The sequence below is a fragment of the Melanotaenia boesemani genome, chromosome 15 (genome assembly GCF_017639745.1).
Source record: "Melanotaenia boesemani isolate fMelBoe1 chromosome 15, fMelBoe1.pri, whole genome shotgun sequence".
NCBI lineage: Eukaryota > Metazoa > Chordata > Actinopteri > Atheriniformes > Melanotaeniidae > Melanotaenia > Melanotaenia boesemani.
This window is the reverse complement of record NC_055696.1, coordinates 10,261,977-10,273,082: the sequence shown is the minus strand read 5'-3', so window position 1 is coordinate 10,273,082 and position 11,106 is coordinate 10,261,977. Positions and strand designations below refer to the sequence as shown.

Sequence of the window (11,106 nt, the reverse complement as noted above, 5' to 3'; positions counted from 1 at the left end):
TGTCCTGCAACTTTTAGATGCGTCGCTTCTCCAACACACCTGAATCAAATGGCTGAATTCTCTCACCCTGATTCAGGTGCGTTGGTGAAGGAATGCATCTAAAAGTTGTAGGAAAGTAGATCTCTAGGAACTTGGGCACCACTGCTTTAGATTATCCATTGGGCTATAATCAGTCACTGGCATCCTAAAAGGAGAGTAAGTTGCTGACCATATAATCTCTTTATGACCACAGTCTAGCCCTACCCAACTTCTGATGGCTACTTCCAACAGGATTATGTACAATTCCACAAAGCTCAAATTATCTCAAACTGGTGTTTTGAATGTGAAAAATAATTGTACTCCAAATGCCTCCACAACCATTAGATTTCAAACCAAAAGAAAATATTTCTTTTACATTTCGACCAGCTTAATTACTTAATTACTTCCTTGCAATCCCCCCACAACCTCTCAAGGCTGTACTGTAACAATTAGTAGCTGGTCCAAAAGCAATCCGTTGAGGAGTGCCATTGTAAGCCTGTGTTACACCCATTTCCTTACACTCAAATCAATAATTATTTTGAACATACGAGTTCAAAACTGACCTTTAAATAATTTTGACAGAAAATTAAGTGGCCACTTCCTGTAAACTTTCTATAGCTTTTAGCCCCATCTTGTGGCCTTTATATTTTGCAACATTTTGCTCATTACATACAGCTCAATATTACACTCATATGTAGTCAATGGTATGATTCAACCACAATCATCTCCATGACAACTGCTTCCAGATAAAGCTTTTAAATAAAAATACAGCAAAAGTGAAACAATTTCCATGCATTAAGTGGTTCGCAAAAGGAAAATGTTTTTTAAAAGAGCAAGGATTTGTCATAAATATAAAACATTTATTATATAGTCACATGCAAACATGTATAAAAACATTCATTCTATACACGTTTCTTTGGATCTGTTCCTGTCCTAATCCTCACTGAATATAATCCATGAAGAAAAAGTTTCCCAACTTTTCAGTGATGATATTTCATTATACAAGAGCAACATTATTTAAGCAAGATCATTTGGACCTCAAATTAATTTATACAAAACAAGCAATGTAAATAGAGTTCAAATTGTGTGTGGCTGCAGTGGTTTATGGCATTATTTACAGTGGACTAGCAGATACATGACAGAAGTAAAGCTAAAGAGTGGTTTGATAATGAAACCCAACAACAGAGCTGAACCAATTGCTGCTGAGACATTCACTTGTCCTGCATCTTCTCCAAGATGGGGACGATCATGTCAAACTTGGGTCTCTTGGCCGGGTCTTCGTTCATGCAGAGCCTCATCAGCTTACAGATATGAGGGGAGATTCCTGGTGGAATGGTTGGCCGAAGACCCTCAAGAGCCACCTGAGTAATGAGGGAGAAAATGGGATATTTTGTCATTTTAAATCTCCTATTTGAATATTCAGTACAAGCCATGAATGTGGATGCAAAAAATACAACTCCCACGTACCTTCATGCCGATTTCCATGTGTGAGAGATCAGCAAAGGGGACTTCTCTGGTAACTAGCTCCCACAGTAACACTGAAAAGCTCCACATGTCAGCGGATCTTCTGTTGATGTCTTCAGGCCTCTTCTGCAGCGCTGGAACCAAGAGGGAGAAAACTCTTTCAAAGGATGACTACCACAGAACTAAATTATACAGCACGGTGCATCATGTTGGGGATGGAATGACTCATAAAATTAAAGGCAATGTTAAAAGGATAATAGAAAGGAGGATGTACAGCATTTTAATACCTTCAGGCGCCATCCAGGCGGGGGCGTACATGCGACCAGGACACTGGAAGGAGAACTTGGCATCTGCCATGCTTATTCTGGCTGTCATGTCCTCATCAATCTGCAAGTCAACCACATCCTTTTCTTACTCACCAAATATCTGACTACTAAATGAGTCAGGAATTTGAAGGTTCTAAATGTGTTTGTTTACCCATCAGCAGCGTCTTACCATGACATGTTTACTGTTGAGGTAAAGCCGTGAAACCATTGGTTCTAAGGTGTGGAGGAAAGCCATCCCACTGGCAATGTCCAACGCAAACTTTACTGCTTGACTTTGGTCGACAACCAGAGCTGAGGAAGAAAAAGGCATGAGCAAAAAGGATGATAGCAAATCAATCAATGTCATGAAAGTGTTGTTTCAATGTTAAGTATTCAGTTTCTCAGATTTATCGTTAGTCTGTTTTTGAAATGGAGAAACATGTATATGAATTCCTGGGTGTTCTACAGTCTCTTCTAAACTGCTTTGGAGTAAAAGTAAAAAATAACTTTACATTTTTGCTATTTCCCTTTTACATATGCACATAAAAGCAATTTACTTACTAGTGCCTTGGTGGAGTATGTTGTAGAGGGACCCATACGGCATGTAGTGGGTAATAATGATAGGGTGAGGAGATGGAGGTGACTGACAGGCCCCGAGAACAGGCAGAATGTTTGGATGAGAGAAGATCCTGGATACAGAATTTTTAAAAAAATGCGTGACAGTCATTTATGATCCAGTCATATCAGTGAGATGATATGGAGGATGATAACAACATAAGGTTGTGGTTCTAAAGCAGAAATGGACACTGAATGGATCTTTTACACGGACTGTTTAGCTTTAAAACTCTGCAAGATAGTTCTCTAAGGTCATTTTTATCTACGGTGGATGTGAATTATGTTACTACCGTAGTATGTCACGTCACCACCTGCGTCAAATACCACCTGCTATGAAGCAAACACACACACACACACACAAAAAACAAAAAAGGTGATAATTCTACAAGCAGCAACCTTTCAACAGCTGATCTGGATAAACTAAAGCTGGAAAAGGTGCTAGAGCACTGCAGGCAGTTTACACCTGTTTATATGTTTGTTTCTAAATGAAGGTGAGGCTGTCAGATGTCGTATGAGAGAGAGAGTGTGTGTAAAGGGTGTGTGTGTTTAAAGTTATTCAAGGGGGGTGAATTCAAAATTCAATATAAATGTCTAACTTAATGCCTTTTGGTTGATGTTATGATGCAAAAGTCATGAAAAGATAAAAATAATAGTTTTGACTTTATTAACCCTGATTGGGAAATTCGGCCTTGCATCTCTAGATGTACCAGAGAGCAGTAGGCTGCTATGTTTTGGCACCCAGGGAGCAGTTGGGGGGGGGGTTAAAGGCATTGCTCAAGGGCCCACAGTTTTGTTGGTACACTGGAGACTCAAACCCAGGTTCTCCAGATCCAAGCCTACCAATGTATGTTGAGAACTATATATTAGCTCATGGGGTTTAAATGTAATGAAATGTGCTGTATAGATAAAACTGCCACGACATCCCTTCCATTCCTATGCCTCTGTTAGAATTCTGATGTGCAAATTACCTGAGCTTTGGGTGCTCTTCATTGAAGTCTCTGCTTTTCCTGGTGGTCCAGTCTCTCGGCTGTAGCACTTTTACTACGATCTCATCTCCTTGCCATCGACCTTGCCACAACTACAAAGAGAGCACATACTCCAGTAAACAACTGGGGAGCTGAAATAGACTGGTACGCAGCAGTAAACAACAGAGAGCAGCTGACCTCTCCAGAATGATTTTCATTGATCTTTGCCAGGAGCGAGAGCTGCTTATAATCAATACCGGCCTGCTTGTTGAGGGTACCGTTACCTGTAGAAGCAAAGAAATATGAATAATAAGACACGCATCTTAGTTTAGCGTCATGATTTATTCCAGCTTTGTGAGAAGAGAGCTACTCACGGGGTCGTGTCCTCATGGTCCCCTTCCAGAAGGTTTCCTTGTATGGGATTTTGGTCATATTCTGGCCCGTTTTCTCTGCCTTTTCTAAAACACAGATAAACAAGTAAAAATAGAAAAAAATTGTGTAATTGGTGTTTGGTTTTTTTTTTTTTTATACAACTATTATTTTTCTTTAGGAAAATAAAAAAACATTTTATTGTGTTCAAATGCCTACAAATCACTTCTGACCTTGCAGGAGCTGTCTTAGGTGAGGCTTGGCCTTATCCAGAGGGGTCTGTCCATACCTGTTACATATACACACTCCAGCCCCACTGGCTACTAAGTACTAAAAAGGAGATATGATTATAAGAATTTGCTTTGCATTAAATGTACAGACAGTATGAGTAGTTACTGTAGTTGCAATTTCTGCCCAGAAGAGGGTGTTTCCAACTATCAGATAATGTCAAAGGACATAAGATGTGCGGGTTTGTCTTACTGCACCTCTGCAACTTCATCTTGGCCCCAGAAGCAGGCGTAGTGGAGTGGAGTGTTTCCGTGCTCATTGACTGTGTTGGGGTCGGCTTTGCACTGAATCAGCTGGAATTTGCATGTCAAAAAGTTAGACAACTGAGCAACAAATCAAATGTCAGGCAATGCAGAAATCACATGCAGGGTACAGCTGTAACTGAGAGCGTGTACCTTAACCACGATGTCTCTGTGTCCATGACTGGAAGCCAGATGTAAAGGCGTGTCATCTCCACGGTTCATCACGTTGATGCGTGCGCCTCTCATGATGAGCATGTCAACAACACCACTCCTCCCTTCCCTGCATGCCCAGTGGAGGGGGCTGAAGCCGTGGTCATCACTGACATGCAGAACAAACAGAGCATGAGAGGCGAAGAAGCTGGTTACCAAAGAACCTTAGCTGTAATGTGAGTGCATTCACATCTAAACTGGAGGGATGGTTTAGGAGTCACTGTATATTTATGCGTCCTATTTCAGGGGTTAAAATATGTTAGGGACAGCTGTGAGCTATCTGCTGGGTTTAAAACAAAAACTCAATTCTGAATAGAAATCTGTTATTAAATATTTGAAAAATTGTACCAATAGAATTTTTTTTTTTAATTTTTCTAATTATTTTCTAAATACATGCATTTTTACATTTTGAAAGGGAGCTATGTATCTCCTAGAAAAATATGTTAAGACCCGTATATGTGTGAAGTTGAACTGACATGATAACATAGCTGGTGGATGAGCTCTAGATCCTTTCCACATTAAAGAAAAATATTTTTTCTCATTAAACAAACAACCCGTAAAAAAAAACGCCCGAGCACTTCAGAGCAGAATTCCTATGACAAAATGAGTTAGTTTCAAATGGTTTGTGATCTGAAGCAGAGAATATTATGCATAAAACAAAAAGCTTTAAATGACTTTGGTTCATGACACTAGACAGAGGTAATCTAAGGGATTCTGAAATCTGGAATATAGATTCAGCAAAGCTGATTAGATGGTGCTTCACAAAACAACTGGATAATGACCCAAAACACAAAGAAACCTAATTGGGGGGAGAAACATTCTGAGTCCAAGTCTGTCATCTGATCTCATTCTGGTTGAGCTGTATCACTTGTTTAGGACAAAACTAAATGTAGAACAACTACCAAACAACAACTAAAGACAGCTGCAGCTGGCAAAGCATTCTGAAGAAGAAAACTTCGCTGAGGTATCTGTGAAATCAAAACTTCAAGCAGTCATTATTTCCAAAAGATTCATGACAAATTGATAAAAATTAGACTAATCCAAGTGCATTCTGGAAGTTTGCATGAATAAAAAAAAGCTGAAACGCTTCATACAGCTTGGATTTGAACCCATATTTACTACTTCACAGCAATAACTTAAGTTATATCCAACAGTAATTTTTAAGATGACAACATTTGGAGATGAAAGCAAACCACTACAATGCTCAAGAATATGGGTGCTCTCTTAACAGCATCCAAATCAGCTGACAAAACACCAACTGTGTGGGTCCCTTTTCGTCACAGTCACACATGTTCTCACACACAACACCTACTAATCTTTATTTAGACTTAAGCACATGCTTTCTTCCTTTGCCTGCAGCCTTTGCCCATCTGATGACTGGCCCAGAGGTAAATATGTCTACACAGACCGGAATGCCTGCTAATGCAGACATTCACGGTGTACATAGCACAGGGTCGGCCTACATGGAGCCAGGCTATCACCTCAGTGTGACTGGTCCCTTCACCCAAGCCAGTCCTTTACATTACCTGAGGCAGCTGCTGGGGCTTCTTGCAACTTGCTGCAAAGCCACAAACTCTATGCTTTGTTTAACAATAAACCTCAAGTGGGCTTGTATAGCCTGTAGGAAATAGCAACAGTACTAGCTCACACCAAAGTGAAATAACAGTTAGAAACATTCTCTGTCAGCTCTGATCCAGCAATGTGGACAGACAGCTCATAGTCTGACCAACCCTCTAGGCTATAAAAAGTAACAAGGAAGAAAAAAAAGAGAAGGACTCAGGAATGACATGGTGGAAAATACATTCCCTCCAAGTCTCCCTTTTTTCTCTTCATGCGTATTCCTGTGTCACTGGCTTTTGGGGGCAGATCTCACAGGACATTTAATGCTTGTCTTGCTGCTCTTACATTCTTACATTCTTACACTTTCAATTCCAACACATTTTTCCATCAGCACATAGCACTTTTATTGCACATTTTTGGAAATAAGGGATAAAAGGGGGCTGTCTGCATAGCTGAGCTTCCTCCGAGTAACAGCCAAAAAAGGCCTCCAGCACAATGGCTAGTTTCTAAGATGTTTATGTGGGACTGTCTGAGAAGCTGTTAGTGAGGGCTTGGCCCTGTATGGAGCTGAACAGAGGAAATGGCCTTGCTTGTTGCGTAGTTGGCTAGAAGCTCTGCAGCCCTCAAAGTCAACGTCAACAAACTGCACATATATGGTCTGCCCCAAGAGTGAGATAACCAGTTTTAAGCTGTGAGGCCTTCTGCTTTCTAGCAAAAAAATTATGCAAAAAAAAGAAAGCTATGGATAGTCTAAAAAAAAACTAGGAAGCTGTAAAAGGCTAGGAGACATCATCATCATAACAAATTCACATTTATCACATTTTTAATGACTATTTTATCATTTTAATGCACGAAAAAAGGAGTCTAAATTTTCAATAAACTAAATACAGAAATCTAAGTTCGTGCTTTTTAGTGTTATGTGGGACAAGTTTAAGATCATACTATGTTGACTGCGTCTTTTCTGTCACTGAAAAAACTGCACCAAATCCCTCAGAGCTTTTCTTAGCAGTTTTGAACATGACATCATAAGAAGAAAGAGAAAAAAAGCAGCACAAACTGGACTGAAACCACTGCAGCTGAGTGATGCTGAGCAGCCCCACAAAGACAGCACAATATGGAAACTATTTCACCAAGGATCACTCTGTCTCCACACACACACACACACCTACCATCAATACCAAATGTGGTGTGTTTTTCTTTGTAGCCAACACGTGCTTTGTCTTCTTTTTTACGCTAGATAGACCAGCAGTCAGTCACATTGCAGGCCTTTTAACAGCCTTATAGATGAGATGGAAGCATACACTGATTTGCTTACCCCAGGTTGAGGTCATTCTCCGTGTTGTCCAGCCACAGACGGACAGCAACAGAGTTCCCTTCTCTACATTGTGTAAAGATGTCATCCATGGCTTTGGTCTATGTTGATGGCTTGCTCTTTCTGTCTCTTTTAAAACCAGGTACATAGAGCCTGTGAAAGAGAAGTTTTCTTTGCAAAGAAGACAAACACACACAAAAAGCTTTAACCTCCTTTGACAATCAGATTACACTGATCGCCTTTTTTAAACCAATAAACGATATCACTATTTTCAAATCTTCATTGTGACTGAGCACCACTTAGTCTGTATTTTGGTAGTAGGTATAGTTAAATGCAACTTTTAAACTATCTTCCGCACAAAAGAAAGATGACTGCTCTATCCCACATTTCCTCTTGGCTTTATTTTCCTAGCTTTAGTCGGATGGGCTGGCCTTTGGGATCACACTGAGAGTCATTGTGCAAAGTTAAAGGTAAATTCACAAAAAGACCCTCGCCTACGTTATCAACAAAACTACCAACATGGGCAAAAACATGAAAAAAAAACAGCCGAAAAAAATCTTACCTGTCAATTTATTGTCGGTAGTTATGAATAGTTAATCTACCCCCCTGAAAGTTTGCCTTCTCCACTGAAGTCAGAGCAGGGACTGGTCGGTTTGAGTCCACGCCCCGCTCCTCCGAGTCGATGTGGACTTCTGCTGGGGAGAAGTTGAGAGGAGCTCTGCCCCCGGTCTGCTAACATCCTGGGTCACCGCTGCAACAGCGCCTCCTACTGGGGGAAATGCGATGGTGCAAGAATTTGGGCTTTATTTGTCGCTCAAGTCACGGTAACAAAGCGAAAAACTCATATTATTGAGGAACTTTAACAAAAAATCTATAAATGAGAGGAGAAGCTGATTAAAAAGAAAGAAATAATAAAGTGCTAGAAGAAAATTAACAATTCAATTAAATGTTTACAGTTTGTCCATTTTTGAGGCTAATACCACATCTGGGATTGAGATAAAAAAAAAAAAAAATTAAAATCTATGGTCTGTGGATAGCGCAGTTTGCTCCATTAAAAAAGAAAAAAAAAACATATGTAATTTCAAATCAGTGTAAATAAATAATACTTAGTGTAAATAGTATAAATAATATGAAAATTATACAAACTATGCAACCAAGGAGTAGGAAATGTTATTGTTGAATAGGCACACATGCAGCCTTTCTAACTGTTCTAGATAATAAATAAGGTGGTTTCTGCACTATAACAGCAACATGCCTATTTGGAATGTTTTATAATTTTGCGGTTTCTTGTTCCTTTTGCAGTTCCTTATTTTAAAAGTGATAATTAAACATACCATTCTTTTTGCCAACTTCTAACTGTAAAATACCTTCCTGCCTCTGACTCTACTGCAAATTGTTTAAGCATACCTGACTATTGCAAAGCCATATTATCACAGCACCATCAATGCTTTGAACTTAATATTTTCATATGTATTCCAAGGACTACCAACTTTCTCCACAATCTTAAAATGTAACATATTGCCAGATGTTATAGCACCTGAAAGATTGCGGGTGAAAAGTGGAGTTGCAGAGAATACCGTTATAAGATCTGTAATCACAGCTTTTAGCTTTGAGATTATGCAACACTGACAATAGGTTTGGCCATGTGATATGCTGATAGCGGAGACGGGAAGGAAGTGATAGAGACGGTGGATGTGGCAAAGGTTATGAACTGCATTTACTCTCCCTGCAGTTAAAACATCTGGCAGTTGGGTGACCTTCTTTATTTATGTACTCAAATGTGTCATCCAGTGGTGCATTTTAAAAAACAGAAATCATAAAAAAAAAGGGGCAAACCCAGTTTATTACTTGGCATTTGTGTATTTTGTTTCTTTTAATGTTTTGGTCATACAGCACAGTTATCAGAACTGATCTGCCCCGGCATTTGAAATTCAGACTAAAAAAGGCTTCTTTCTGCAGGGCTGCTGACTAGTGACTAATCCCTGAGGAGCTTTGACTGGCAAATATCACTATCTTACTAGAACCACTGTTCCCTGTATGGCCCAGTCGTGGGGGGTGGCCTCTCCTGGCCTGTCTTGACCTGGGGAACCTCCTGGGGAGCGGGGGTGCTTAATGCCACTAGAGGCTCAACATCCAGAGGGAAGTTTGCTTCCCTCTGGACGTACATCCCCGGACCCCTCTTATTTCCCGCTCTCTCTATCTCACACACACACACACACACACACACACACGTAGGGAGTTGGGAGGCGTGCATGCCATGCGGGCTGGAGCGGAGGGGGCCATTCAGTGGTCTCCTTGGATGCACCCCATGGCGACTCGCCTCTCAGTTTTAATTGCACCTATACACCAAAACACAACAAACACAACACACAAACAACACCTGGGGGGCTCCCGGCACATTGCAGTCACTGCCCCTCAATTTTAATTGCAAACAACACACACTACATAATCAGTCAGGAGTGGGGAGGGAGAGGGTATTGGGGACCTCTCACACCCTGCTCCCCCTGGGAGTGGCAGGGGCCGAGCAGGGGAGGTGATTGCCCCAGGGGCCAGGTCCAGGGGTGGCTGCGCTGGTGGGCTGCTGGCTCTGTGGGTGCTGGGTTGAGGGTGGAGGGGGGTTATGTGTGACGTGACTGTGTGATGGTGAGTGCTTGTGGGTATGGCACAGGGGAGGGTGTGAGTGTGGGGTTATATGGGGTGCATATTGGAGTAGGTGGGGGGTGGGGGTCGATGGCGCCCTGGTTCACGGGGTGTGCGGCTGGAACATCGGGGTGTGTGCTGGCCTACGCCGGGTGGTTGTCTGGGGGGGCCTGGTTCTCCTAGTAATGGTGCAGGCCCTCTGCCTTTGGGGGGTGGGGGGGCCGCCTCTGGGCTCCTGGGGCCCTGGGCCCTTCGCTGGGGCTGCCCTGGGTGGCTGGTCCCTGGCGGGGCTGGTGGCTGCCGATCTTGGCCCACTGGGACCTGTGCCCCAAGACTGTTGGGGACTCTTGCTGGGGCTCTCCTCTGCCGCCCTTCGGGTGAGTCGTCTTCATGGTGGAGTAGCTTGGGTTGGTGCTCCGGGGCTGCTGCTGAGGGCCCGGGTCTCTGGGCTGACCTGGTCTGCCTCTGACCTCCATAGAGGCGTGGTCGCATTTGCACGATCTCACTCACCACTCTTCATCACTGATCACTCCTTATTCCTCATGCTGTGCATGCTGACACAGTCACTGAGTTGTCCAGTGGGTTTAAATACTAAGAGATTATTCTTCTTTGTATTTTTCCTGAGAGTTAGTATCTGGTCGCTGTTATGCTACTTTCATGATATGTCTTTTTGATTTGGTTATTATTTAAAAACTCTTAATGACTAGCAGCTGTTTGTTTTTGGTTTTTTGTGTATGTGTTTGTTTTTTGTAAAAGTTGTAGGAAATTTTCTGCTGTGTTCATGTACAAGTGTAACAGTTTGTTGTCTGGTGATGGTGTGGATTGAAGGGTTGTTTCCTTCTGTCTGTGATGTTTTTGTCTCCTTTCTTCTTTCTCTTTTGCATCTTTTTGCTATTTTCCATCTTTTTCTGTCCCCTCCGGTCAGGTCCAGCAAGATTACATAGATTCCGTGATTCAAAGTAAATAAATAAATAAATTAATCAGATTATCAAGAGGAGCCTTACCCATAGGCCTCCCCTTGGCAGAGCAAATTTGTTCAGCACGATGCAGAAACCAGATTATCATTTTGCTTGCTATGATGCTGGACAGGACAAGTTAAAAAAAAAAAAAAAAAAAAA

The 11,106-nt window shown here is 41.7% G+C and overlaps 1 protein-coding gene across 2 annotated transcripts; it reads right to left on the bottom strand.

Annotated features, from left to right (window-relative positions):
• Positions 1-661: 661 nt before the first annotated feature.
• On the bottom strand, positions 662-8,031 carry ilk (integrin-linked kinase). Of its 2 annotated transcripts, none has more exons than XM_042009213.1 (13): positions 7,911-8,026; positions 7,352-7,501; positions 4,420-4,585; positions 4,222-4,317; positions 3,970-4,066; positions 3,742-3,825; positions 3,566-3,651; positions 3,371-3,480; positions 2,349-2,476; positions 1,978-2,099; positions 1,770-1,869; positions 1,486-1,616; positions 662-1,379 (listed from the first exon to the last, which is right to left on the bottom strand). In XM_042009213.1, the coding sequence occupies exons 2-13, from the start codon at positions 7,438-7,440 to the stop codon at positions 1,230-1,232; spliced, it is 1,359 nt and encodes a 452-aa protein (XP_041865147.1). In that variant the 5' UTR covers positions 7,441-7,501; positions 7,911-8,026; the 3' UTR covers positions 662-1,229. The 2 variants fall into 2 exon arrangements, with proteins under 2 accessions (XP_041865147.1, XP_041865146.1); XM_042009212.1 differs by having other exon boundaries at positions 663-1,379; positions 7,352-7,519; positions 7,911-8,031.
• Between the last annotated feature and the right edge of the window lie 3,075 nt (positions 8,032-11,106).

Coding starts and splice junctions, on each gene's coding strand:
- ilk (XM_042009212.1), bottom strand. CDS start 7,440: ATGGATGACATCTTTACACAATGTAGAGAAGGGAACTCTGTTGCTGTC. Junction 4,067..4,221: donor GCCAAGATGAAGTTGCAGAG/GTGCAGTAAGAC, acceptor TCTCCTTTTTAG/TACTTAGTAGCCAGTGGGGC. Junction 1,380..1,485: donor ACATGGAAATCGGCATGAAG/GTACGTGGGAGT, acceptor CTCATTACTCAG/GTGGCTCTTGAGGGTCTTCG.